General features: G+C 60.0%; 4 protein-coding genes across 14 annotated transcripts in view; all 4 read right to left on the reverse strand.

Annotated features, from left to right (window-relative positions):
* Positions 1–550: 550 nt before the first annotated feature.
* ETNK2 (ethanolamine kinase 2) lies at positions 551–9,070 on the reverse strand. 3 transcript variants are annotated; one of them, XM_065649506.1, is made up of 9 exons: positions 8,740–8,774; positions 8,373–8,459; positions 4,761–5,020; positions 4,143–4,280; positions 2,933–3,075; positions 2,748–2,831; positions 2,117–2,286; positions 1,785–1,858; positions 551–1,623 (listed from the first exon to the last, which is right to left on the reverse strand). In XM_065649506.1, exons 2-9 carry the CDS (start codon positions 8,376–8,378, stop codon positions 1,551–1,553), a joined length of 948 nt encoding a protein of 315 aa, XP_065505578.1. In that variant the 5' UTR covers positions 8,379–8,459; positions 8,740–8,774; the 3' UTR covers positions 551–1,550. The 3 variants fall into 3 exon arrangements, with proteins under 3 accessions (XP_065505578.1, XP_065505577.1, XP_065505579.1); XM_065649505.1 differs by lacking the exon at positions 8,373–8,459 and having other exon boundaries at positions 8,740–9,070; XM_065649507.1 differs by lacking the exons at positions 8,373–8,459; positions 8,740–8,774 and adding an exon at positions 5,228–5,495.
* A 2,538-nt stretch (positions 9,071–11,608) lies between these two features.
* Positions 11,609–15,863, reverse strand: REN (renin). Its single transcript, XM_065649635.1, has 9 exons — positions 15,723–15,863; positions 15,468–15,591; positions 15,074–15,192; positions 14,740–14,936; positions 13,933–13,941; positions 13,478–13,600; positions 12,764–12,908; positions 12,591–12,689; positions 11,609–12,173 (listed from the first exon to the last, which is right to left on the reverse strand). Exons 1-9 carry the CDS (start codon positions 15,861–15,863, stop codon positions 12,012–12,014), a joined length of 1,119 nt encoding a protein of 372 aa, XP_065505707.1. The 3' UTR covers positions 11,609–12,011.
* A 5,511-nt stretch (positions 15,864–21,374) lies between these two features.
* Positions 21,375–22,768, reverse strand: GOLT1A (golgi transport 1A). Its single transcript, XM_065649663.1, has 5 exons — positions 22,744–22,768; positions 22,068–22,159; positions 21,781–21,959; positions 21,581–21,644; positions 21,375–21,413 (listed from the first exon to the last, which is right to left on the reverse strand). Exons 1-5 carry the CDS (start codon positions 22,766–22,768, stop codon positions 21,375–21,377), a joined length of 399 nt encoding a protein of 132 aa, XP_065505735.1.
* A 1,904-nt stretch (positions 22,769–24,672) lies between these two features.
* PLEKHA6 (pleckstrin homology domain containing A6) overlaps positions 24,673–25,809 on the reverse strand; it is a 28,432-nt gene continuing 27,295 nt past the window's right edge. For 8 of the 9 annotated variants that reach the window (XM_065649402.1, XM_065649404.1, XM_065649400.1 and 5 more), the window contains one exon: positions 25,296–25,362. Coding sequence is in view for 1 of the 9 variants with exons in the window: in XM_065649398.1 (XP_065505470.1) it covers positions 25,310–25,362 (53 nt within the window). In the remaining 8 variants the exon portion in view is untranslated. Of the gene's footprint in view, positions 25,363–25,809 lie in introns of all 9 variants that reach the window. The other variant, XM_065649398.1, reaches the window with a different exon arrangement.

The raw sequence follows: 25,809 nt of genomic DNA on the forward strand, positions 1-25,809 counted from the left end.
CAGGCGGTCAGGACATAGGTGGGGGTGCCTGTTCCCAACCCCCTGCCCCTCTTCCAGCACAACCCCCTCCTAAGGCTCCCTGGGATGTTTCCCCTGTGCTATTTCTGAGCCCTTTCTCCTGCCCTGCCCACCCACAGTGGCTCCCAGGCTGCTCCCCTTTCCTTCCCACCTCTCACCTGTGTTTTCTCAAGGTCTTGCCCCATGTGGCTGCGGATTTGGGGTTCAGCCTCTTCTGCGGGGTGCCTGCTGCAGCCAAGCACTCCAGCCTGCCCTCGGGGGGCTGCCAGGGTGCCCACGATGCCCATGGGGGAGCAGCTCCGCAGGAGACTCTTGCAAACCACAGGGACGAGGACAAGCTGCTGCAGTTGCGGCCAGCAGGGCAGAGGCAGCGAGCGCTGCGTGCAAACACCCTCCCGTGCTGCACGGCTGCTGCTCCCCAGATGAACCCCAGATCCTGGGGATGCTGCCCCTGCTCCAAGTCCTGCCCCAGTCCCCACAGACCTGCCATCTCCCATTTCCAGCTACCAGCAGCTTTTATTTTTGCACCAAATGAACATAAGATGCAACAACAGTCCCGGTTCTTGCTGGGGCAGGTTCCTGTGCCCGTGTGGAGGGAACGGCCACCACGTCCTCAGACCCCTCGCTGAGCAGCCAAGGCAGGGGCAGAGGGGTCCGATTCCACCTCCCAACTGATGCACAACCGCTGCAATGAGCTGGACAGTGCTCAGCAGGCCAGGGTCGCCCTCACAGAGCCAAGTGCTGATGCCATGAAACTGTGCCCGGTGGGTCAGCCCCATTCAACCTCCTGCCGGGGGGTCCCACGCAGGGACACAGCCCTGAGAGGTCCTGGGGAAGCCAGGGAAGGCAGAGCCGGGAGCTCTGAGGGAAGCCACGGTGGGACAGGAAGGGGGTGCAGGCACCCAGTGCCCCCCAGCACAATCCCGCTGGTCCCGAGCCCATGCGGCTCACGGCCGTCGCTGCCCCTCGCTGCTTTGCACCGTGTGAGGCACCCCCTGGAAAAGGGTCCCAGGCTCGGGGGCAGCCCCAAGCCCAGGATCAATATGGACCCAAAAACGGTGCTGGTTTGGGGGGTGGGAGCCCCAGCAGCACTGGGCAATAGGGGACAGAGGGAGCAGCGAAGGCAACGGGCACAGCGTGAGCAGCAAAAGCAATCGGGCAGCTCTGGGGGCTCCTGAGCAGTCAGGGGGACGCGTTTCCCCCTCGGAACAGCACAGGGGGAACAAATGGGGTGCCAGGCCAAGCAGCACAGACCTGCCGGGCACCAGGGCTCAGCATTAAGGTTATAGTAAAGGCTTCCTCGCAGAGGCAGGGGCCTCTCCAAGGCCGTGGTCCTCTCCAGCACTCATGGTCCAATTTCAGGTGTGTCCAGGGTCTCCTTTAATCGCTGGCTGGGTCCGAGCTCCTCTGCCCCGTCCCACCGGCAGGACCTGCCCTCGCCCCCGGCCGGGCTGGGGAAGGGGCGAGGGGGATGTGAGGGCTGTGGATGCAGCGAGTACAAAATAGCTCAGGGTCTCACGGTGCCAGAGATGCTATTTGGAGATCTGCAGGGCTGTGACCACCGGCTTCATCTTGAAGTACTGTTTAAACCTAAGCTTTGCATATCTGCCAAGAGAGGAGACAGGGACAGACATGAGACACTCGTGTCCCAGCCCTGTGTCCCCTGGACACAGAGGATCCCTGCAGCATGGAGGGACCACTGGGATCCTTCTTGCTCCAGTCATTTAACACTGGGAGCAGATGTCCCCCAGCCCCAGTGGACTCACCTTAAGAAGTTAAAATCTATGGTAGAATATTTATCCTGGATCAGACCCCAGCACGCCCAGAGGAAATGGGATGCCTGCAGCGGAGAAAACAAGGACCAGAAATGGACACGGAGCATCCCGGCGCCTCTCCTGGCCCGAGGACTCGGTGCCTCCCAGGTACAGCCGAGCTCCTTGGGGCAGCCTCTTGCCCCATACGCCCCCAGACTCCCAGGCTGGAACCTGCACCCCCGTCCTCACCCGCTGAGCTTCAGCACGAAGCCCCAGCTCCCCCAAAAATCCACTCCATGAGCAGCCCTTGAGAGAGTCTGGTTCCTTCCCACCTCCCCACTCACCAAAGAAAATTTGTTCACTTGCACGTAGAGAGCCTCCAGCTCCTCCTCGGACACCCCCGTTCCCCCCCGCTCGCCCTGGGTGAGCTGCTTGTACGCCTGCAGGTAGGAGCGCAGCCACTGCAGCTGGGTCTCCTTGCTGGGGTAGAGCCGATAATCCACCTCCTTCACACCTGCAAGGAAGCAGGGTCACGGAATCACAGAAAAGACCTTCCCAGCCCCCCCAGTGCCCCCCCTGCCACGAGCAGGGACATCTGCACCCGCTCAGGCTGCTCGGAGCCCCGTCCAGCCTGGCCTGGGATGTCTCCAGGGATGGTTCAGCCACCACCTCTCTGGCCAACCTGGGCCAGGCTCTCACCACCCTCAGGGCCAACAATTCCTTCCTCATGTCCAGCCTGAATCTCCGCTCTTTTAACTTAAAACCATCACCCCTTGTACTATCCCAACAGGCCCTGCTCAGAAGTCTGTCCCCATCTTCCTTATCAGCCCCTTTTAAGTACAGAAGGGCCGCAATAAGGTCTCCCCCGGGCTTCTCTTCCCCAGGCTGAACACCCCCAGCTGCCTCCTCCATCTCCAGGGACGGGCAGACCCCAGGGAGGGGACCTTTGGTGACACAGAGAGGAGCCCAACTCACCTGCAAACTCATTGAAGTGGTTTCCGATGTCGAAAGCCTGGTAGTTGTAGCCGGTGTACTCATAGTCTATGAAGTGAACGTGCTCTGCAGGGGTAAAGGCGGGGGCTGCGGGATGGAACGCAGCCCTGGGGAGGGGGGCGAGGGACAGACCCCTCCACCAGGCGCGCGAAGCCGCTGCCACCGACCTCGTGTGCTGTCGTAGATGATGTTCTTGCAGAGCAGGTCGTTGTGACACAGCACGACAGGGGACCCCAGCTGCGAGAGCGTGTCCTTCATCCAGGCCAGCTCGTGTTCCAGAGTCTCCAGGCTGGGCATGTCCTGCTGGAGGCTGGGGAGGGGGACGGGGGGATTCACTTCTGCCCACAGGAAACCTCCCTTGGGGGCACAGGGGCAGCGTGGCCCTTTGCTTCCCCGTGTATTTCATAAACAAACTCGTCGGTGACACCAAGTGAGGGCTAACGAGGTCATTTTCGGTGGGGAAGCCAGGCTTGGTACCCAGGGCGCTGGCAGATGCTGACACCCGCATCCATCCCCCAAATCCACGCAACCAGCCACCGAGCCCCCATCGCTCAGTCCCAAAGCACCCAACTGACCCGCAGGCAATGGGAATGTTTTGGCCTCTGCCAGGGCATCTGCCCTCTCCATAACCTCGCAAGTTCCAGTTCCAAGAAGAGAGCTGGTTAATGATTACTTAATTAGCTGCACTGAAGGTGCAGGCGTGGGTAAAGTCTGCCTGCAGCCAGGTGAGTACTGAGAAAATCTCTGTGTCCTGCCCCTGCTGCTCAGGGAACAGGTTAATTATTTGCTTGCCTTCAGGTTCATTCACCTCCACCACCTCTTGGGGCTGCCCGCGTCCTTCCCAGCCAGCCCAGCTCTCACCCGGCATGAACCCCGGCTCCCAGAAATGCGATGAACTGGTTGGAAATGGGAACTGGCTGCTTTAATCTATCCTGAGTTTCTAACATCCCCTCTAATGTCAGCTCAACCTTGCTCTTCAGATCCTCACCATAAGAAGGGCTTGAGCTTCGGCTTATTCTAGGGAGGGCTTAAAAGGCAGGCTAGATTTGCAGGGAGGAGGATTATTACAGCAGGTGGGAGTCGGATCCCGCCTGGGTGCTGTACAGACACAACCCAGAGCTGTCCCTGCCCCGGACGGGCAGGAGGAAAGGTGCTGAACACAGAGATGCTCCTGGGCTTTGGCCAACGAGTTCACTCACAGTGGGATCGTGATCCAGAAGTGGCCGCGTGGCCGGATCCAGCCCCGACCCCATCCCCAGCCCCGCGCCCCAACCCCACCGAGGTTTTACCTGCCAGCTGGGGCTCTTCCCCTTAGAGATGCGTGGGCAGCGGATGCCCAAGCCAGAGCCTGGCTCTTTGGGATCCCTCTGCCTTTACCTGGGGTTGGATACCTTTGGGCTGAGCTCCGTCTTCACGAGGGTGAGGTATTTGTGCAGCTTGTGCCAGAGGATGGGCTTGGGGAGGCTCCCGTTGGCGTGGATGGCGTGGACCCGGGCCATCTCCTGGGCCACCAGCCTGGAAGGAGACACAGATGCAGAGGTGGCCGTGCAGCACCAGTGCTCCTCAAAACCAGCCCCGAGACATCTCCAGAGGGTTCCCCAAAAAGCCACGTTTATAAATGCAGGTTCAGCACAGCTGAAACTCCCCTCCACTTCAGCTGCCTGTCTCTGAAATATTTCAAGATCCTGTCTGGGTCAAAATTAGAATAGCGTTCACTTTTCCAGGGCAATTTCAGGTAACAGCCGTGGCCCTCACGCAATCTCTAGTCTCCAAAAGCCGATGCTTTACAAGCACAGTGATAAATCTGGCTGCAGTTCGGATCATTTGTCCCCCAGCACCACCCAGCTGCTGCACATCAGCGATGCTCCAGCTCTGCTCTGGAGCAAAGCCAGCGAGGGGGAGAGCTGGAAACGCAGAGCAAACCCCTCACTGGTGTCCCCATGCCACGTTTCCCCCCCAGCCCTACACACCCGAGGATGTGGGGGTCCTGCACACCTGAAGATGTGGGGGTCCCGCACGTGGCTGGGCCCCAGCGCGATGCCCGGCAGGAACTGGTAGCAGAGCCCATTCTGGAAGGCGCAGTAGAGGTCGGGGGCGCAGCCGTGGGCACGCAGCACCTGGAAGTTCCTCAGCTCCGTCTCCCGGTCCACGAGCAGCTCCGTCTTCCTGCCGTAGACGCGGACCAGCACCGCGTCCGCCATGCCCTCGTCCGTGTAGCAGGCAACGAGCTTGTTGGTGATGCCATCGGTGAAGAGCTGGAGGGGGAGAAGGGCGGCAGAGCCGATGTCTGTCCATCCCTGCCACGCCAGCCGGGGATGGGGGACACCCCCTTCCCACCATCAGACCCCAGGGAAAAAGCAACATGGCAAAAGCAAGCATGAAGCCACAATGCCCACAGCAGCCAGGAAGGCTCCCGTGGCAGGTGGCACGAGTTTGCAAGGCCTCCAGGCTCACGCACGTACAGGGAGTCTGCAGGGGGCCACAGGCACGAGGCTTCAGCTGCACCAAGCTGGCGGTTTGGGTGGAAATCCTGCCATTTTTCACCCGGGAGCTCAGGAATAGCTCGGGCCAGATGTGCTGCCAGCACGCTTGGCACCCAAGCAGTCCCGGGAATCGCTCCCAAAAAAAAAAAACCAACCAACCACCAAAAAATCAGTGCAAATCTTTTGGCAGAAAATGAAAAAAAAAAAAAAAAAGAAAGCGAAAAACAAACAACCCAACAACAAGAAAAAAACACAGCAAACAAGACGGAGCAAACACCACCACCCCATCTCCTCCTCCCGACCCTCCCCGCGGGGCCGTGTCGCTGATAGGCAGGGACGTCTCTGCCGGGGACGTCTCGTGTCATTGCTCTGACGGCTCCTCACAGATGGAAAGGGAGTTTTGTTCTCCCGTCGCCCCGGCTTGGCTGCCTGCCCGCGCACATGCAGGGGCTGCCGCCCGCGCCGGGCTCCTCTCCCCATCCCGCCGCGATTGCCGCCGCCCCCGCTGCACCGAGGGGCTTGGGGCTCCATCACCCCATGGAAAAGCCCTGCCCCATCGTCCCCCAGGCAGGATGCTCAGCCCCGCGCGATTCCTGCTCGGCACCGAGGTGCTGCTGCATGACAGCAATTCCTTTATCCCGTTTGGGTTCGCGGAGCAGGTGTGATGCTGGTGGAGTGGGAGCGGGGCGAGGGCACGTGCTGCGGCAGCAGCGGTGCTCGGGGGTGGGACAGCTAATTTTAGACACCCCACTCAGCAACGCACGCTCCTATATAGGGTGCCTCTATATAGGGCTCCCCGTGCAGCCTCCTGAAGGAAACTCAGAGCACTGGAATGAGACGCCTGAAGTCAGACGGCGCTGACACCCCTCGTTACACAGCTGGGGTGTTGGATTCGGGGTGAGCATGGTGGGCAGCGAGTTGGGTGCCACGTCCCCTCGGGCTGGCTGCGTTGGCTGAACCTTCTCAGGCAACAGAGCTGCTTTTCCCAGGGCAGATAATCTGTGTTTCCACCATAGTGCCACGGTCAGCTCTCTCCTCTCCTTAATCCTGTCAGGCCCCAGAGGCCAAAAATTCAGCAAGCGGAAGGTGTCGTGGCCCATCCACGCAGACGTTGCACCCTGGGGCCGGTGCCCTCCATGAGCCACACGCACATTGGCCGCAGGGAAACGGCTCCGTGTTACGATGCTCAGTGCCACCTCGCCTTTGAAGTCCTCATGCTGCTTTGTTTTGGTGCTCAACAGCCTGATCAGCCCTTTCCAGCGGGTTTAACGGGATTACTGAGCCTTATTCCCCCTGAATTCCAGGCCACTAACTTCAGAGACCCACACGTGGTTCAGCAGCATCCTGCACACACGCATGCAGGGGCTTGTCTGCTTTGGAGATGGCAGCTCCTCCAGCTCCTGAGTGCAGCAGCTTGGGTGATGCCCGGTGCTTTTCCTCATGGATCCGAAGTGCCAGCAGCTATCAGCAGGGCCACAGCACTGCCAACAGCCCGAATCCTTCCCTGCCGCGGTTGTGTGACGACAGGGACGGAGGAAAAAACTAGTGCGACTCCACACCAGGAGCTTCATGACAGTTAAGTGCAAAGCAAGACCCAAACCCTGTGCTGAAGGTGCTGAAGTGAAGCAGCTCCATCCAACACCCTGGTGCTGTGCATGCCCATGAGACCCCTCGGCATCCCCAAAGCACTGCCGTGTTGGCTGCCTCCCCGTGCCAGCTTGCAGCAGGGCACCTTGTTCCCAAAGTCGGGCTAAAAAAGGTCCATCCACGCTGGAATCCTCACAAGGGTTTGGCTCCACATCGCTGCTGCTCTTCTTATCAGCAGCTCAGGGATGGAGGAGTGCGTGCTTCCCTGAGAGCGTGGCTGCCTGACTCACCAGTACCATCCACACCTTCTCAGTACGGAGATGCTGCTGCCCAGGGACAGAGCTTAAAGGAGGAGAAGCAGGAGCCCTGGAAAGCGGGCACGACCTGGAGCACGGGGAGCTGAAGACCCCAGCAAGCAGAGGGCAGGCAGGGGAGGCCAAGCACCCGGACTCTTCCTCCCCATCTTCCACACCCTGCCCCAAGCATCAGGAGATTTTTCCGTATCTCCGTTGCAGCCTGGTACAGCCCCTGCAAGCAGCTGGTGCACCAACACCGTGCAATGAGGTGGTGTGAACCGGGCACCGCTCCAGTGCGCCGAGGAAAGCGAACAGGGACGCTAATGGGAACCAGCTGAGGCACAGAGCACCACTCCGATCCCTCCCAAACAGCCCTTGCAATAGCAGCTCAGGAAAACGCAACTGGAGATCCCCCCCGCCGACAACTCCTAAGTTTTTTTCCTTTTTCTTTTTTTTTTTTTCTTTTTTTTTTTTAAATTAAAAACACATGCACGTACACACAGGCTGCTCTTGAACACTGACCCCCTCCAGTGCCTGGACACGGCCTGGATACCATTGCCACCGGGGTCTGTGCCCAGGGTTGCACAGAGCCCGAGACATTTCCTGCCCCTACAACTATGCACTTGGAGGAACTCTAACTCCAAGCTTCCTGCCTATTGCCATCTGCCCTTTCATATGTATTTTCATGCAGCTTCTTGTATTTAATTACACTTGGCTATTAATAAATTTTTAATGACACTCCAGGCACACAGGAAGCATGTGGCTTCAGAGGACATGCATACACACGTATATACGTTTACGTGCACCCAGCTCCGCCACCTCCACATTCTTGTGCCCATCGGCAGGAGCCCGGTGAGGGCACAGACACCACCAGCCTCTCGTTTACACCCCAGACCTGGCAAGGAGGGGGACAGGGACTCTGGCAGCTGCCAGCCCCACAGGACCAGCTCTCCCAGCAAAGCCCAGTCCATGCAGGAGCCCAGCGCTGAATCCCAGCTCCCATCCAAACCTGTGCACAGCCCATGGGACCTAGCAAAGGTACAAGGCCACCAGTAACCCAAGCAAGACCTGCACCCAGGAGCAGCTACTCCTACGAGCAGGCACCGCAGCACCGCTGCACAGCGCCGGGTGCAGGCAGGGGTGCAGCACCTGCAGGGGGGACCCTGGGGGGACCAGCAGTGCAGGCTGCATCCCCCCAGCATCTCCCACCTTAGCAGCCTCGAGGGACCCTGGGGACACACTTGCATTCACAGTCGCTGCTCAGTGACTGCCCGAGGGGTCCCCAAAGCCTGATGTCACACCTTCACCTGATCGACCCCGGTTACGCTCTGAGAGTGGAAAGGAGAGCAAGGGGGTGGGATGTTGTGCACTCCTTGGCAGCTCCTATAGCCCCCCACAGTGGGTCCTACAGTCACCCTCACATGGACCCGATAGACCCCCACTGAGCGGGCTCTATAGCTGCCCCAGGGTGGACACTATAGCATTTCGGGGTGCACCCCACAGCCTCCTCGGGCGGAGCCCGTACCCCGCCACGGCTGGGCTCTGCAGCCCCCTCGGCCGGTCCCTCGGGGAGGTCCCCGCAGCGCCCCCCACCCCGCCGGGTCGTACCTTGGTCTTCACCCTGTCCGGCTCCCAGCCGGGTCTCAGCTCCCGCATGAGCCGCAGCGCTCCGGGCAGCACGTCCCCCTCGTCCACCGCAATGCCGAGGAGCGGCACGGCCGGGGGGGTCCCGCCCCGCTCCGGCCCCGCGCAGTCGGGGCAACGGCCGGGCGGCCCGGCCATCGCCAGCTCCGCTCGCCCGGAGCCGCGGCCCATGTGCCGGGGGCTGCCGCGGGGCCGGCGGCCGCGGGGAGGAGCCGCTCGCCGTTGGGAAGCCATGAGTCACCGGCCCGCCTCCCGCCCGCCTCCCGCGGCGGCGCCCGGCCGCATTGTGAGGTCAGCGGGACCCGCACCGGGACGCGCACCGGACCCGCACCGCGGACCGCACCCAAGGACCCGCCCCGGGACCCCACCCCGGGACCCGCCTCCCCCGGGACCCGCCCCGGGACCCGCCCCCCGGGACCCGCCCCGGGACCGCACCGGCATCTGCGCCAGGACCCCCCCAGTGATCCTCTCCCGACCCGCACCGGATCCGCACCAGGACCCCCCTGGTGATCCGCTCCGGACTCGCACCGGATCCACACCTGTCCCCGCCCAGGTGCCTCCTCCCGCCCGCCGCCCCATCCCTCAAACTCCTCAGTGATCCCGGGGGGGCTCTGCAGAGCTCCCACCTCCCCATCCCTTTGGGATCAGAAGGATGAGGATGCCGCGAACGGGACGTGCTCTGGGCTCCAGGTCCTCTCTGGACCAGCCTCTCCAGCCCCGCTACCATCTCATCCACCAAGCGCTGACCCCCGGAGAGGATTTGCAGGTGGGCTGGAAAGGCATTTGATAGTTAAAGATAAAACATGACTTGCCCGTTGGCACAGCCCCCCTGCAGCCTGCTGACACCGCTCTAGCCCGGCTAATTAGCAGAGGAAATAACAACCACACACGGCCGGAGCAGGGAATGCCCCCTCCAAAGTTTACAGCTGCCTGCGGCTGAAACCAGCTCAATGGACCATGGAGACTTGGGGAAAATCATTTCAGGAAGGGGGAAAAAATAAACCAGCCAGTTTCATGTGTTTCTAAATATAGAGTGAGCTCTGCCAGTTTTAATAGGATGGTCATAATTGTTCCTGCAGCAATCACAAGTGTTAACACGGGGCAGTTGCGGGTGAGTGGTGCCTCGCAGCCAGGCCTGACAGCGGCCACCAGGAAATTGCCCTGGCACAGGCAATTAGAGGTGTTAATAGACCGGCTTAAGGGGCCCGGGAGCAGCGCTGCAGCAGCCCAGGCGTTTTTCCCTCCCGCTGCTCACAACAACTGTGTTGAATAAGAACAGCACTGGGTCCACAAACCCCATCCTGTTTTAGGCCAGCCTGACCGTTTTCCAGCTGAGGGCTACAGGCAGAAGCCATCACGGGGACTGGAGTCACCTGGTGCTTTTTCAAGCTCACATCCACCCGAGCCTTCTCCAGACTGGATCCTTTGTGGTGTAGAATAACACAGAGGAGGCTCAGTTATTTCCAAGTGGAGAGTTTTCCTGTGGTAGGAAGGAAGGGAAACGCTGGATGAAAGCGAGATGCACCGACTGCTGGGGCCCCTTCCCTCCACCCTCAGGCCCCGGGAGCCGCCACCACTGCTCTCCTTGCCCCCATGTTGGAGGTGATGGGGCAGTGCTGCAGCAGGCGATGGCAAGAAACAGGGAACATCGCTGGGTGCCTCGAATTTCCCATCCTTGGAGACCCAGGATTGTGCAGCCCAGCGTTAAGGGGTTTAAATGCTGTGTGGCTGCAGGGACCCTCCCAGGAGGGACAAACATCCGCTTAGTGACATCCTCTCCACTGTGAGGCTGACCTGGAAAGGTCACAGAGCAGCCGTTTGGGTGCTGGCAGGAGCATCACTCTCCCAAACACCTCTGCAGTCTGCGAGGCAGCTCGAGTCAGCCTGCGCTTCGGGCAGTGCTGGGAATTCATCAGCAGCCATCGCCGGGGGCAGAAATGAGGATGAGAAGCTCCCGTGAGCAATTGCACTCAGATGGTGGCTTGCTCCAGGCTCTGCTCCAGCAGCCTGAGCCTCGTGCTCCACTTTACAGGCACATTTCCCAGGGCTGTGGGCCACGGCAGCCACAGACCTGAGCCTCAAACTGGAGGTGAGAGTGTGTTGCAAACCGCTTGGTGTTGGGGAGCGCTTGGATTCCCAGCTGCTGGGCTGCAACTCAAGTGCTGCAGCTCTCCCGCGGAACTGGAAATGTCAGCCTCTGGCTGGGAGCACTGGGCTCGCAGCTCCAGCGCTCCCGCTGAGCATCTCTGCACCCGGCCAGGACAGAGCCAAACCTCGAGCTGTCAGCTTGAGTCAGCGTGGCAAGGAAAACAGCCCCAGGAACCAGGGCAGCAAGAGCTGCCTTCCTGGTGAGACAAAATCAGCCCTGCAGGCACCTTCCCTTCTCCAGAGAGCAGCGAAGCAGACAGACGTACAGCCCTGTCCCTCTGTCCCCAGCAGTGTGACCAGTGGTCCTCAGCCCCACATAGTAAGGCAGGTCAAGGCATGGGGAGCCCACACAGCAGCTCATCTCCTGCAGAAAGGGCTTGTTTGCTGTTTGAAAAGATCCCAATTTGCCTACATGTAGATGCTGTGGCAGCAGCTGGGAGGGAGTTTCACTCTTACGAAACAGGGAAGGACAGAAATGCAGTGTCTGCTGTGATGAACCCCAGCAGAGGGACCGTTGTTGTCTAGTTCTCTTAGTAAAAGTGCCCAATTTCTCCCTTCTGCAAGAATAAACAACCACCCAGCATCCTGTTGCTCTGAGACTGTTTAATATTTAAGTCATGGAGAGGGGTAGGGTTAACACCAGCTAAAACTATCATTAATCACAGCCAGATTATTTCTCTCCCATTCAAACAATAACACAAACTGTAACAGATGATCCCTCCTCAGCCCGTCTGTGACCTGCAAGCGCGCCCCCGCCAGCAGCGATCCGCTGCATCCCAGGTGCTCTGTTGCACATCACCCTACAAGGGCCTGCAGGTGCAACTCCAGACACAGGATCCCGCTCTGATTTCCAGGCTGAACACGCTCGCTAGAAGATGTGCTTAAGGCTCAGCTCTCCTGGCAGCAGAGACTCTTGGGAAGCGGAGTGGGGGTTTGCAGTGGGAGAAGGCGAGCTTTTGCAGTTGCTTCAGTACAGAGAGGAGGTGGCTGAGCTGCAAGGAAATGCTGTTCTCGTTTGCACTTCAAATCATTTCTTCTCCGTGGTACTGTTGCCTCCAGGCTGGTTCCCCCATTGCCCTCCCCGGCCGTCAGCGGGCTGTGGCAAAGCCGATGCGGTTGTTGCGCCGGTCGAATTTGGTGTAATAGTGGCCGATGAAGCTGGCGCCCAGGATCCAGAGGGGACCAGCTGGGGGTGGGATGTCTAGCCCCGAGAACGCCACCACGCAGACGTCCTCCCCGTACTGGGATTGCTGCAAAGAGGAGGAGATCCCGCAGTGATGGAGGTGCCAGGAGGGAGATCTCTCCTGCGGTGTGCCCGAGGAAGGGCTGCGATCCCCAGATCAACACCCTCTTCTCAGCCTCGACATTCCTTCCTCCAGGAAGGAGGATCCCTGCCTGTCTCCATTCTTTACTGTTCACCCCACATCTCCCAAAACCACCCAAGGAAGCAGCGACAGGTTGGTCTGGCTCATCCGGACACCTCTGCCGAACAAGAAGGTTCGGGAAGAAACCAAGCAGCATCATTCTGGGGCTCATCTCAGCTAGAAGAGCCAGGAGGGCGCAGGATGCTGCAGCAGAGCGGCACCCCGAGATGCACCGCTCGCCACAGCAGATGCACCCAGCCCAGGGACCGCCGCCCTCCCGCCGCCACGGGGGACGCAGCTCACCCGCAGGACGTAGGCTGAGCCACCGAGCACATAGGCCTTCCCGCCCAGGTGGAAGGAGATGCTGGGCAGCTGAGGGACTCGGTCGCAGTCCACCACGTACTGCGGGAGAGCAGGCAGCGCTGAGCCCCTTTGCTGGGGTATGGGCAGGAGCGGGGCAGGGGGGGGTTGCTCACCTCTCCTTCAGCCATTTCTGCTGCCCCGATGGCTTTCATCAGCACGGAGACGGGGCCGGCTGGGCCGGTGATGTAGGATGCTCCCGTGTCAACGGCCACCGAACAGCCTTCCTTGCAGAACAGGATCTCAGCCCCTACAGACACCCTGGGGCAGGAGGGGACGGGGGGGGCCCTCAGCCTCCCGCGGCAGTTGCAGCTGTGCTCCCAGGGCTGTACGCACCCGCGGGCGAGTGTGTCAAACCCTTGTCCAGGGAACAGTGGTCAAGCAGAGCCACATGCTGCTCCAGTGCCTCCGGAGCACAGACTCTCCAGGGGAACCAGGAACCTTCCCTTTGAGCTTCTCAAATGTGAAAGCTAAGCTTCATCATGTGTGTTGGGGTTTTTTTGTCTTTTCTTTTTTTTTTTTTTAATTCAACAAAGCAGAATTGTTTCAGTACCTCACACTCCTTCTGCAGGACTGAAGGGGGTTAAATTCTTCCACTGCAGCTTCCAAGTGGAATCAGCCCACGGTGCCACCCCCTCTGCATTCCCCAGCCCGGCTCCTTTCAGAGCATCTGCACGGCTCTGTGCTGGAGGAACCAACCGCGCTCCCCTCCGGAGGGAAAAGCACCCGGCAAAACCACCGAGCGAACACACAGCTCTGAGCACCCGCACCCCCAGCAGCCAGCGAGGTTTGCGCGATGCTGGGTGCTGTGCAGAGCGCTCCCTGCTCACCCCTTCATGCTGATCTGCCAGTAGCCGCTCTTGCTGATGTTCAGGTAGTGGAAGTCCCCGGTATAGTAAGCTGGGTCGCTGCCTCCAAGGATTATTTCCCCCCCAGGTTTCAGAGAAGTGTTCCTAGGGTGCAAAACACAGGGGAGTGATTCCCCCTCGGCTGCTGTCCCCGAAAAAACAGCGAGAAGGGACCAGCCCCAGCTGGTGAGGCTCCGCTGACCCGGTGAGCAGCAGCAGGGAGCAAGATGGAGCAGAAGGAACCCCGAGTTAATTCAGAGGGGCGCAAGAGCCGCAGGGAGGGGGTGCCACATGCTGAGGTCTCCGAGCAGGTCAGTGCTGGGCAGAGCCCGGTGTGGGGCTACTGGGTGTGTGAGCCCCACGGAGCAGCACCCGGGGTGCACGGGGACTGTTAGTGGGTGCTGTCTCAACAGTGCTTGTGCTTTTTTTCTTCTTACTTCGAAGCTCTGCAAAGAGAGATATGCTCCATAAGCCTGTGGTCTGAGTGCAGCTCTGTCCCTAGGGTGCCAAGGGGACCCAAGCGGCACCCAGACAAGGCTGTGGTTGCGGGCAGCATCATTAGGCTTTGTTTGTTATTGATGGATCCACCTTCAGCTGAGGTAAAGAGCCACCATTCCCGCTTTCAGCATGTGTTTGTGGGGCCGTTTGTCACTGCACATTGCCAGGGTGCTGTACCTGGGGCCAGCGCGGGGTGCTGGGGCAGGAGGACAGAATTCCTGCTCTGCCAGGACGGGCCCCCCGCTGCTCCCGCGGGTTTTGGTGCTGCTGGGAGCGGGGATGCTGGGGCACAAGGCTTTGGGGCAAGAACCGAAAGGAGGTTTGGCTGCTGGTGCAGGTTTGTCTTCAACAGATTTTTAAAAAATTATTATTCTTATTTTTTTTTAAAAATTGCCTGTAGATGAAACACTAAATCCACTTCTGGCTGTGATTGCTCCAGCCCCACTGGCAGAGCTGGCGACTGTACAATCCGACAGTGACAAACGAGGGGGGAGTAGCCGCTCCCACCCTCCGCACTCCCTGCCCAGCAGCTCCACACAAGCACCCACCTGGCTCTGCCTCTTGCGCTGCCTCATTCCACCCCAGCCGCCCAGGCATCCTCCACACCCCACCCCAGCTCCCGCACCCCCAGCCGTGGCTCTTTCCCAATCCTGAGATGCAAACCCAGCACCGCCATGGTTGCGATGCTCAAGCCCCGCAAAACAAACACCTCCCCAGCCCCGGCGCCAGCTCCCCACGAGACCCACCGGCTGTAGTAGACAGAAAACACGTCTTCCTTGAGGATCTGCTGGGAGAGGATCCGGTCGAAGACGGGGGTGATGCCGTCAATGGCCTGGCTGGGGTAGCCCATGCCCAGCACCCCGTCAAACCTGGCGAAGATGAAGGGGAAGGCAGGCAGTGCCGTCGCCTCGGCAAACACCTGGATGATGGGGATGTCTGACACCTGTGGAAGGGCGCGAGTCTCCTTGCAGGGAGCTGGGGGGGCTAAATTCCCCAAGGGCCCCCCCTCCTCCTGGGCAAGTGGAGATGCTCATGGGGAGCCAGCAGCTCCAGGTCTGTGGATTCGGGGCATGGACTCACCATGACGATGTCCTGGCTGAGGAAACCCTTGACGCTCCCCGTCCCGTAGCGGATGGCGAAGCCGGTGCCATTGGCTATGAATGTCCGCGACTTGGAGGAGTCGTAGCGGCTGTGGGAAACTGCACAGGGAGAAGGTGCATCAAAGGAAGCGAGAGAGGTGGTGATGGCAGGACCGGCTGAGGGTCTCTGCTCCCCCAGGCTCCACAGGATGATGAACCCCCCCTGCCCCAGTGCCAGGCAACCAGACAGCAGCAGACAGACCCCCCCATGCAGTGGTAAACCCACCCCAGCCCACTTGGATCAGCTCTCGAGATGGAGGGACTTGCTGATGTTCTCTGAGCTGAAGCTGGAGGGGCAGCTCCCATGCCGGCTCTGGCTGTGCCCCCGTACTCACCGCAGGCACTGTAGAGGGGGGAGCACTTGTAGGACGGTACCCACAGGTTGGCCGAGCCTGTGTCAAAGACCACCTTGAAGGTCTGCGCAGGGGTGCCGATGCTGATCTCGCCGAAATACTGGGTCTGGAAGAGGCACGGTGTTGGGGAGCGTTGCTGGGGTGATGGCTCAGACAGGAGGGGGGCTCACGCAGATCTGAGCCCCTGGTAGCAGGACCATGTTGGGGTGACGAGTCCCCACACAGGGAGACACTCACGTCCAGGTAGTTGGTGAGGAGGGTGGGAGCCGTCCCGTTTCGGGGGCCGGCCGTGCCGCTGCGCCTGCTGTGCCCCAGCTCGGGGAAGATGTCGGACACCTTCATCCCCATCTCCCGCAGCGTCTGGCGGATGGAGGGCATCCTCCGCAGTGCAACCCTGCCGGGGGGCCAGGGCAGGGCTGGGGGACCCGCAGGAGACGCCCCCAGCACTCCTGCCTTGGGAACTCCAGCCGGGTGGCTCTAGATGGCAGCAGCTCCCCACAGCACCGTGGGGCTGCCAGCCCGGCTCCCGTGGGTCCCATCCCACAGCGCCCCCGAGGTGGGGGGGATGTAGCACAGCCCACCTGGGGCAGGGACCCCAAGGGAGCTGGGTGCTGCAGGATGCACCTACCGACACTGGGCAGCCACCCATGGGCTGAGCCCAGCCCTGTACTCCATCCTTGATTATCTGGGAGACGGGTGATGCTGAGCTGTGCGGTGCTCAAGGGGAGAGAGGAAGAGGAGTGAGGAAGAGCAGGTGAGCTAGTGCAGAACAGAAAAGGAGGAGGAAGGGGGTTTCCCAGCACGGCTGAAGCAAGAGGAGAGTCCTTTGGTCCTCAGCACCCACAACCAAGGGGAGACAGCGAGACCCACAGCATTGTGAGCCACCTGCAACACACTCGCCTGCTACCTCTGCAAAGCCTGGGCTGGCAAGGGGAAGAAGCTGGTGGCCCAGGTCACAGCCAAGACCACCAGACACTGCTGCACCGTCCTGTTGCGTCCTGCCAGCATCGCGCTCTCCCAGGGCAGCCACCTCCTTTGCCAGCAGCTTTGCTGCGTCCCAAAGGGGAGGATGCTTTTATAGCCTGGGTTCCTGCATCCGTGTGGGTTTCCCCTCCCCACTGGCTGGGGGAGGGCTGGGGATCCCGTGGGCAGCACCACACACAGGTAGCTGGGTGGTGGCTGTGACAGTCCCCAGGGAGGTGGCACAGCTGGGAGACCCCTGTGCCCGGTGGGCACAGCTGACAAGCGCTGCTGGCAAGGGGAGCTGTGAAGAGCTGGGAGCTGCAAAGCCACACTCCTTGCAGTCAGTGGCATTGCTCCGTGTCAGCACCCAGCTGTCACCACTGCATTGTGCACAGGGCACGAGCCAAACGCCTGCTGGTGTCAGTCAGGAGAGCTGGTGGGTGACACTGACACAGGTGGTGGCTCAGGTCTAGGTGGCAGCCCAGCCAAGGGGATGTCCCCAAGCACCACTCTGCGGGGGAACGGGGTTTTGCCTAAAAGCCCAGGGGGGAAAACAGCAAAGAGTGCTCAGCCACAGCCCCCTCGGCCACACAGAGACCACCTGCAGATCCCCCAGACCCCACTGCCCTTATGGGGGCTGCTCAGAGCACAGAGAGGGGAAAACGTCCCATTTCCCCAGGCCGGGGTGCTGGGTGCCGAATCAGGCCCTGTGGCTCCGAGCCCAGCGCTTGACCTCAGGGAACCTTGGTGGGAAACGACTGCAAAGGCAATAAAAATGTTCCTGGAAGAAACCTGACGACACACTTGCCCCTGCCTCGAAACCCCCAGCTACGCAACCACACCAGCACGCTCCTACTGCGGATGGGATTTGTTTAGGGCACCGCTGTCACCTTTGTCCAGGGGACACCGGGGCTGGGGGGTGAGGAGGACACCCCAGAAAGCTTCCCCCCAAGCCCGGGGCGTTCAAAGCCTCCTTTCCCCGGGGATTTTGGCCGCGGTGTTTGGAGCCGGGGAAGGCTGGCCCGGCGGGCACCGAGGCTCTGCCCCGCGGGTCGCAGCCCCGCTCCCCCCAGCCCTGACGTCTTTTCCCACGCCGAGCCCGGTGCTGCGTCACCCGGGGGAGCCTCGTGCCCCGGCGCAGGTTGCGGTGAGGTGCAGAGGTCAGGAGGCAGCAGCCCAGCCCGGGAGCCACAGAGATGCGAGAAAGAGCCTGGCAGGGAGCCAGCAGACGTAAATCCCTCTTCCCGGGCATCCCGCGGGCTCTGCCTGCTTTGCGGAGCCCCATTCCCCGAAGGAGAGCTGGGGGCTGCAACGTGACTTCCAAGGAAAGGGGCCACATCGGCGGTCCCAGGGTGTGGGACCGTGGGGCTCCAGCGTTTCCAGCTCCCCTGTGACCCATGGCCAAGAGGAGACACGTCCGCAGGAGCCCCAGGGAGCGCTAGATGCTCTGGGCACGGCTTTCCCCTGAGAGGGACAGACGGACTCATCTCCCATGGGGCGGGATGTGGCTGGGAATAGCAGAGGGCTGCAGGTACCGGGGGAAAGGCAACATCAGTTCCAGTTCCTGAGGACAACAGCCCTTCCCTGCCAAGGGGAGCCCTTTGGAAGGGAAACCGAGGCACAAACAGGCAAAACCAACTCACTCAAGCCCATCAGAGAACCAAGGGCTGTTTCCCTGCAGTGGCCAGCGCAGCACCGGGGCCCAAGAACGCCCCTCGGCACAGGGCACCTTCCCCCGTGCAAGGAAAATCCCTGCAAGGCAATTTCCAGTTGCAGCAGCGAGCGGGGATGAGCAGCTGGTGCACGGGAGCGGCGATGGAAAGACCTCTTGTGGGGCTATAAATAACCTACAAAGGGAGCGTTTGTGCACAGGGTTGTAGGAACCAGAGGAGGAGGAAGGAGCATCGCGCCGCTGGCTTGAAGGGCTGGGGAGAAGCCGTGGTGAGGGACATTAAGAATGTCAGCCAGCTCTGGCACCATCCTAATTTATCCCCAGCCCTTCAGGAGACCCAGAGCTGCAGGGAGGATGCTTAACTCTTCCCATGCAACCTTGAAGTATCAGGCAGTTCTAACCAAGGCATCACTTTACCTGAATTTGCAACGACCAAAGGTAACAGGCCACCAGGCGAGGCTGCAGTCTCCTCCCTCATTTGTGTGGGAAATGTGCTGCAGTTTGCTGCAAAGGGCTGGGGCTTTGTACAACCACATATGCCCTAAAGAGCAGCTCATCTGGAAAGAGCAGGTGAATGCGTTTAAGTTATTTCCCCACCAAGTTATTTCAAGGAGTCAAACGATTGAGCTAAGAGCAATTCAAGGAAAATGCTTTCCAGAGAGAAACAAATGCTTTCCTGCAAGATAAATGTGTTCCCTTCTAGTGCTGGGTTGAACAAGCACTTTTTAAAAAATAAAATTTGAAATATTAAGTACTTCCCTCTCTAAATAGAGTCATTAGAAATTTTTACTGAATAGCCTTATTTCTTGGGGGATCTTTTAAAACAATTTAAAAAAAAAAGGTAGATGCTTTTCTGTCCTTCCCACACATTTTTCTAGTTTGTGAGTTTGTTGCTAGTAAAAACACATGAGGCCTGCAAAGATCCTTGTTCCGGATGACCAAAAAGCTCAAGTACAAAAGTAACTTTTGGGAAGGACTTAGAGGAGGTTCTGGATGGCACCGACACCGGGGGAATTCGGCCACTGACGTCAGCAGAGCCAGGGCTTCACCCAAAGTGTTTGCTTAAAACCAGAACTGCTCTGGCAGGGCGCATTGAAATGGCGATTTATTGAACCAGAGGGAAAAACATTCCCTTGCAATAAGCTCCAGAAACACAGAGCGGGGAGAGCAGGGCCAGCTCCAGCTCGCTGCTGCCTGCGCCGTCCCCGGGGCAGCTCCCAGCCCGTCCGGGTCACTCCGGAGCCTGCTGGGACACGTCCCCTGCTGGGACACGTCCCCTGCTGGGACACGTCCTTCACTGCCGCCCAGGGATGCTGCTCCATCCCCACCGGGTTTTCCCAGCAGGGTGAAGCAATGGGGACGCATACCCTGCTCATCCACGCTTTCTGCTGTGGGGATGGGGGAATAAACAGGGGAATCACGTTATCCTGCATGAGATGTCTCCAGGACCGGTCCTCTTCCTTCTGGTGGAGGCCTGAAGATGAAGCCTGACCAGGAAAAGCTGTTCTGCAGCCCAGGTTTTCAGCTGGGGTGAAGCAAAGCCAGGAATTGCAGCCGGGCACTGGCTGCAGCCCTCGCTTGCTTGTGCAATGTCCAAGTTTGTGCTTCCTCCCCCAGCTGCCCAGCTCTCGCTCTGCTCCAAAGCCCAGGGCTTTATCAGCAGAGCTGGTCCTGACACCGGCAGGATGAACCCACCTCGTACCTCCTCCTGCCCACAGCCAAGGTCACCTGAGGAAGATGCTCGCCCTTTTTTTTTTCCCCTCTAGAAAGCCTCCCACTGCGATTTGTACTCAAAGTCACCTCCTCAAAACCAGAAGCTTCCCCTGGGCCAGACCCCCGCCAGGGATGCAAAGCAGCCAAGCCAGCCTGGGGGGCTGCCCCGCTTTATACCTGCTGGGGAGCTCAGCCTGGCTGCTGGTGCCCTGTGAGTTCCCCACCTCAGCTGGGCGGTCGGAGCAGCTCCCGGCTCTGCTCTCACCTGTGCAAACCCGCTGCAAACGCGGCACCGCTGCAGCCCCTGCTCAGTGCCACCAGCTCCATCGGCCTGCGCTTCAATCGGGAGCGAACAGGTTTAACTCAAACTCATTAATTAATTCCGGCGAGTTAAGAAGGGTATCTGCACAGGGACCAGCTTTGATGTGATTGCCTTGCTTTAATTAAACTCCTGCTTGCACCCGGCTTCCCAAGTGCTCACAGAAACCTGGCGCGCATCCATTTCGCTTGTGTCTCTGATCGCACAGACCCGCTGAGTTATCCAACCAGTTCTCCGGCAGCGCTGGCTGCGCTCCTGGGGAGAGGAGTTTCTGCAGCCCGAACAAAGTACCTCCTTCAAAACCACCTGAGGTTCAGCTGGGGTTGCTCTGTGCTGGCCTCAGGTCCCGCCGTGTGGGCGAGCAGCCGCCCCTCGCACCAGGGGACGCTCATCCGCAGCTCCCACCGCTCCATCCCGCCAGCGGGTCCAGCTCCGCTCCGTCCTGGCCCCATCCCACAGGAACCAGGTTGACGGAAACACGGGTCCTGGTCCATGACACTCAGAAATATCACCACTGAAATGCTGTGGATTTGCTCCAGCCCCCCCTCCCACCCCAGCATCTCTCAATTAATTAATAACCCCAGATATGTCATTTGCTTTTTCATGGGCGCTGAGTTTGAAGGGGGTGATTTACTTTCCTCCGATCAGGTCATGAAATGTTAATGCGGTTTAATGGGTGTTTTCCTAACCCTCCCCTGCCCTCTCCTGCGACTGCCCGGGCTCTGCTCTCCACGGCCCCGTGGGACGCGTGGGAAGGCAGTGCCACGGTGCCGCGGCGACCGGGGCCCGTGGCCAGGGCAGCCGGGGCCACGGCCATGGGAAGGTCCCTGTGCCATCTCCAGCCGCGGCCACAATGCCTCTTGGTGACACCAGGAAATGCCAGAGCTGGAGCAAGCCCTGAGCCCCAGGAAAGGAGCGCAGGCTGAGCTGAGTCTTGGACACACGTTTTAATTAAATCTTTCAACGGGGGAGACAAAAGGGATAAAATAAGGCTAATAATTCCAGAAGCCTGTCTGGCACTGCGTTCGGTCCCTGGAGCCTCGCTCAGGAGCTGCTCACAGGAACCCCACGGGGCAGCGAGGCACCGTCCCCATGCTGGGGGTGGCTCTGGCCAGCCCCGAGTGTCCCGGGGGCCGAGAGAGGTGACAGCTCACCGCGGGACAGCCGGACCCAGGGCTTGCTCGCGATGTCCCATCTCCAGCCACGTGGCCCGTCCCGCAGGTCACACCATGGAGCTGCTGTCTCCCACCTTCTGCAAGAGCTGCAACAGGCACAGATCCTGATTAGCAGGAAAATCCTGCAGAGCATCCCCGGGGGGCTGCGAGGAGACCACGATGACCTTCCCTGTCTGGTCCCAACCACGATTGGTGTCACCCAGGGACTGCAAACCCCCGGGGTCACATCAGCCCTGCCCAGCACCCTGCTCACCTTGCTCAGCACCGGGATGTTTGCCAGCGCACCCAAAAACCCAAAAGCCACCGGGAAAAAACTCCTGTATTGAAACAAAAGCCTCTGTTAAGCTCCGCGCTGGGATTTTGCTGTGGGGGGCAGCAGGGGCTCTGCCCAGTCCCACTCTCCCGCCTGGGGCACCCACACCGTGCCAGGGTGGCCAGGGCCGTGGGACCGACCTGAAGAGGATGATGAAGCCGTAACCCTCCAGCAGCATCCCCAGGAGCGGCCACCGCATGAGGACGATGAGGACCCCCCCGAGGAAGAAGCTGGTGCCCTTCAGCTTCGGCCGCTGGAAGAAGAAGGTGAAGGTCCTCCTGAAGCCGATGATGAAGACCAAGCCGGAGAGGAAGAGGATCTGGGAGGATGAAGGGAGCGGGTCAGAGGAGTCCTGTCCAGACGGACCTTTTGCTCCACCCTGGGCACCAGCACCTGCTGCAGGGAGCCCCGGCCCCACCGTACTCACGTTCCCGAAGGCCAGGAGCACTGAGTCGAAGTACAAGAGCATCCCAAAAAAGATGAAGAAGAGGCCAAAGCCGACCAGTCCCACTCCGATCCCTGTGGAGGACGGGAGGGCTGAGGCGGAGGCTCGGGCACGCAGCTCAGGTCCTGTCTCAGGTCATGGTCACATTCCTCAGCACCTCCTTGGCCCGTTTCCTCCCAGAAATGTGCTTTAGATTCATCTCCAAAGCTTAGAAGCAGCCTCCCCACCTGCTCCAAGCCTTGGGGGGGCTGTCGGTACCCTGGAAACCCCTCTGGGCTTCCAGATAAAGAATCAACCACAAAGAAGAAATACATGGGAAGACCATCTCCAGCATTCTCCTGAGCGGTGGCACACGGGTGTCAGAGCAGGCAGCGGTGGGGGAGGCTGGAGATGCCCCCGGCGCAGCCAAGCACCCCCCGAGCTGCTGTTCCCGATGCAGACGGTGAGGACAAACCCGGCTCTGCAGGATCCCAGTGAACACGGCCCTGCCCGGTCCCCGTGTCCCCCCGCCCCGGGATGGGGTTCACCATCGCACCCTCTCCCTGTTAACCCCAGCCCCAGCTCCCAGCCCTGACTCGGTGCTGCGGAGTCCCCACGGCGCACATCAGTCCCACGGGCTGGGCACTGTCACCGCGCCACCCCCTGCCCCCTCGCTTACGCTGGAAGTCGCTCAGAGACACCATGTTGCGGGGCTGGGCGAGGGCGGCCGCGCTTCCAGGTGCCACCCGGCAGTGACCCTTGGAAAGCCCTTTAGTCCCCACGTCATCCTGCAAATCATTAACAGCCTGGCAGCGCCTGCCCCGCGGCGGCAGCACCTCTGGCGGGGGACACGGTGGCCCAGGGTGACACGCAGGGGCTGGTGGCCACGGGTCCCTCCCTGGGCAAGGATGGACAGGGGGACGCAGGTGGCTGCGGGTCCCTCGAGAACACCCGCAGGGACCAGCTCCACACACCAGCTATTTCCAAACCAGCAGCTTTTATTCCTCAGCTTTACACAAACTTGGCAAGTACAAATGTGGTTTTTATTCCTCCATGAGCAGCTACAGCAAAAATAAGCCCTACTGGGAAAACAAACCCCCCAAAAAACAGGGAGGGGGAAGAGAAGGTGCCACCAGCCCGGGCTTGAGCCCCAGGCAAGGTGAGACCCTTTCCTGCTGGTTGAGATGCTGTAGCCACTGATCCACCATCTAATATTAAAATTGTTACCTGAGGTCACCTCTAGACAAAAGACACCGACACCTCGTTGTTTCTTAGATACTTTTATTTCTCTACCACTAGCAAAAAAACCCAGAAAACAAATGCCTCCCTTCCCACCCTCCCCAGTGCATAAATAGATTTCCTCCCGATGCAAATCCTTTCTCGGTTACAAGTCACTGGTATATGAAGTGTTATGAAAAATAATAACCAAAATAAAATTAAGGTTTGTTGTTTGTTTGTTTTAAAAAAAGAAAAACCCAAATGAACGAGCAGCGGGTTCCACAGTGGGGCACACGTGGGGTCCCGGTGCACCAGGCTGAGCTCAGACCTGGGGCTCTGGGCACACCCAGGGCAGGAGCACCCGGATGCTCCTGTCCCCTCTGGTCCCCAGAGATGGGAGAAATCGCTGCCTATGGGTCCGCAGTCCCTGGCCGCTCCGCCACTGTGCTCAGGGACAGGGAAATAAATGCATCACCTCTTAAAACTTACAGTCTCTTTATATTTTATTTTTAAATAAATTTGCTTTTAATAAAAGCAGAAAATATATATATTTTTAAATAGTTTTTTTCTTTTTTTTTTTTTACTGATAAATTGGCAAAGAATCTGCTTTTGTAACTCACTGGCAGGGCTGGTGCCAACAACCCTGCGGAGAGAGAGCTTAGCACAAAACAGTACCTCCCAGAAAAGAAGAGAAAAACAAATATAGATATATATTATAAATGTATAATTTTCATAAAACATATATTAAGGCATGTAATAGCAAAATAAAGGGCCAGCTTTATGAGCTAAGAGGGCTGCGGGAGGCTCGGGAGCGGAGCGGGGCACGGGGCTCCGGGATCCTACAGTATTGCTATGGTGGGTGACGGGGATGTGGGGGACGCGGGGGGTGCAGGGCTGGGTCCTGGGGTGTCAGGATCAGGCCAGATCAGAAACAGCTGCAGGACGGACAGACGGACGGTCTCCAGCTCCTCACCCCGTCCCAGCCCCGCTGCCGGCACAACCTCGCGTGGGATCCCAGTCTTCAGGCAGAACCCACTTTTTTTTCCCCCCTCCAGAAAGTTAAAGAAAAGGGTAAACTCGCTACAGGAAAACCAAACAAGCCAAAGAGTCTGGAGTGCAATGGCGAGGTCTCGGGGTGAGACGCGGTGCCAGATTTTCAGAGGGGCCGGGACAGAGGTGACAGCGGGATAAGGGGCAGCTGGGGTGCTGCTCCCCATGCCAAAGACGAGCCCCATTGCGGTCACCCGGCCCCAAGCCCCCTCCCCTCCTTGTCACTGTCCCCATCCACCCGCAGAGGGGTCCCTGCCGATCCTGCGGCTTCGCTATCCCACCTCACCCCCCGGCTGCCCCTCCGCTCCCCTGCAACGTCCCCCTCCCTGCCCAGACCTCCTGCTCCGTGCCTGCGGTGCCCCGGGCACCGTGTCCCCGCCAGTCCCATCTGCATCCATCCTGTCCCTGACACGGCTCCTTCTTCCTCCTGCTGAGCCACAAGCCGACAAGCAACGGGACGGGCTCTGCCAGTGACCCCCCCAGCCCGGCATGCTAGAAGCAGGTTCAGGGCACAGGGAGGGGACGAGGAGCCCGAGGAGCAGTGATGGAGCATCCCAGTCCAGGGGAAGGACCATCCATGGTGGGGACTGGCAGGTCTCTGCCCAGAAGAGCCGCTTCACAGACCTTTGGGAGACCAACACATCAGCACAGGGAGCCCGGGGTGTCCTACGCTCCCCCAGGGCTGCCCTGGCACACACGCAGCCGCCGTGCTGGAGAATCCCGCTGCAGACAGCCCTGCCTGCAGCCCACGCCAGCCTGATGCCCAGGACACTGCCGATATGTCCCCATGCCGGCTGGTAGCCCGGGGGCTCCTTGGGGACCACGCTCCGGCGGACAACGTCCCGGCACCCACACGGCGCCGTTGGTGCTGCACCTCCCTGGGCGGCTCTGCCGGGTGGTCTCGCCGTCGGCGGGAGGGAAGGGGGTCTGGGAGAACCGAAAATGATGGCGAGAGGTTCAGGTGTCATGTCAGGGCACTAAAACGTGGCCCCGTGGAACTTGCTGGTGCCGGCAGCAGCCAGGGCTTGAGCTGGAGGGAGAGGAGAGCGGGGATGAGCTACCCGTGGGTTGGCCGGTGCTGGGGCAGCCCCCGTGCCCACCCCACAGACCCTTCTCCTGCCCTGCTTGGAGGAAAACCTACCCAAGATCTGGTTCTATGCGCCCAGCTCCCTGGGGGGACCTCCAACCACGCAGGGGGACGCTGCATCCCCCAGTTTGCAGCCACCAATGTGGACGTGCCAGGGCAGGCGTCCCCCGGAGCTTCACCCCAAGACTCCCCACTTTTGCTCCCTGCACGCCCCCCCTGCCTGGGGCAGCCTGCCGGGCCCCCCTGCCCACACCGGGTCCTGGCGGAGCCTGGAGAGGCTTTGCCTTGGAGGACACGGCACTTAGTCCATGGGAGGAGATGGGGCTGACGTGGCTGGAGAGACAGTAGCCGGAGCAAGCAGCGATGGATAACGCCAGGCACAGAAAAGGC

Source organism: Caloenas nicobarica, chromosome 21 (genome assembly GCF_036013445.1).
Source record: "Caloenas nicobarica isolate bCalNic1 chromosome 21, bCalNic1.hap1, whole genome shotgun sequence".
Classification (NCBI taxonomy): Eukaryota; Metazoa; Chordata; class Aves; order Columbiformes; family Columbidae; genus Caloenas; species Caloenas nicobarica.

What these genes read in the sequence shown, in the direction of transcription:
- REN (XM_065649635.1), bottom strand. Translation starts at nt 15,863, where the DNA reads ATGCCCTCCATCCGCCAGACGCTGCGGGAGATGGGGATGAAGGTGTCC. An exon ending in CCCCCTCTACAGTGCCTGCG is followed by an intron (nt 15,193 to 15,467) that starts GTGAGTACGGGG and finishes CTCCCTGTGCAG; the next exon opens with TTTCCCACAGCCGCTACGAC. An exon ending in GCTCAGCCTACGTCCTGCGG is followed by an intron (nt 12,174 to 12,590) that starts GTGAGCTGCGTC and finishes TCCTCTTTGCAG; the next exon opens with CAATCCCAGTACGGGGAGGA.
- GOLT1A (XM_065649663.1), bottom strand. Translation starts at nt 22,768, where the DNA reads ATGGTGTCTCTGAGCGACTTCCAGC. An exon ending in TGCTCCTGGCCTTCGGGAAC is followed by an intron (nt 21,960 to 22,067) that starts GTGAGTACGGTG and finishes TCATCCTCCCAG; the next exon opens with ATCCTCTTCCTCTCCGGCTT. An exon ending in GGCTTCATCATCCTCTTCAG is followed by an intron (nt 21,645 to 21,780) that starts GTCGGTCCCACG and finishes GTTTCAATACAG; the next exon opens with GAGTTTTTTCCCGGTGGCTT.
- ETNK2 (XM_065649505.1), bottom strand. Translation starts at nt 9,009, where the DNA reads ATGGCTTCCCAACGGCGAGCGGCTCCTCCCCGCGGCCGCCGGCCCCGC. An exon ending in CGGGACCCCCACATCTTCAG is followed by an intron (nt 4,281 to 4,760) that starts GTGTGCAGGACC and finishes GTCTCCTTCCAG; the next exon opens with GCTGGTGGCCCAGGAGATGG. An exon ending in ATAGATTTTAACTTCTTAAG is followed by an intron (nt 1,624 to 1,784) that starts GTGAGTCCACTG and finishes CTCTCTTGGCAG; the next exon opens with ATATGCAAAGCTTAGGTTTA.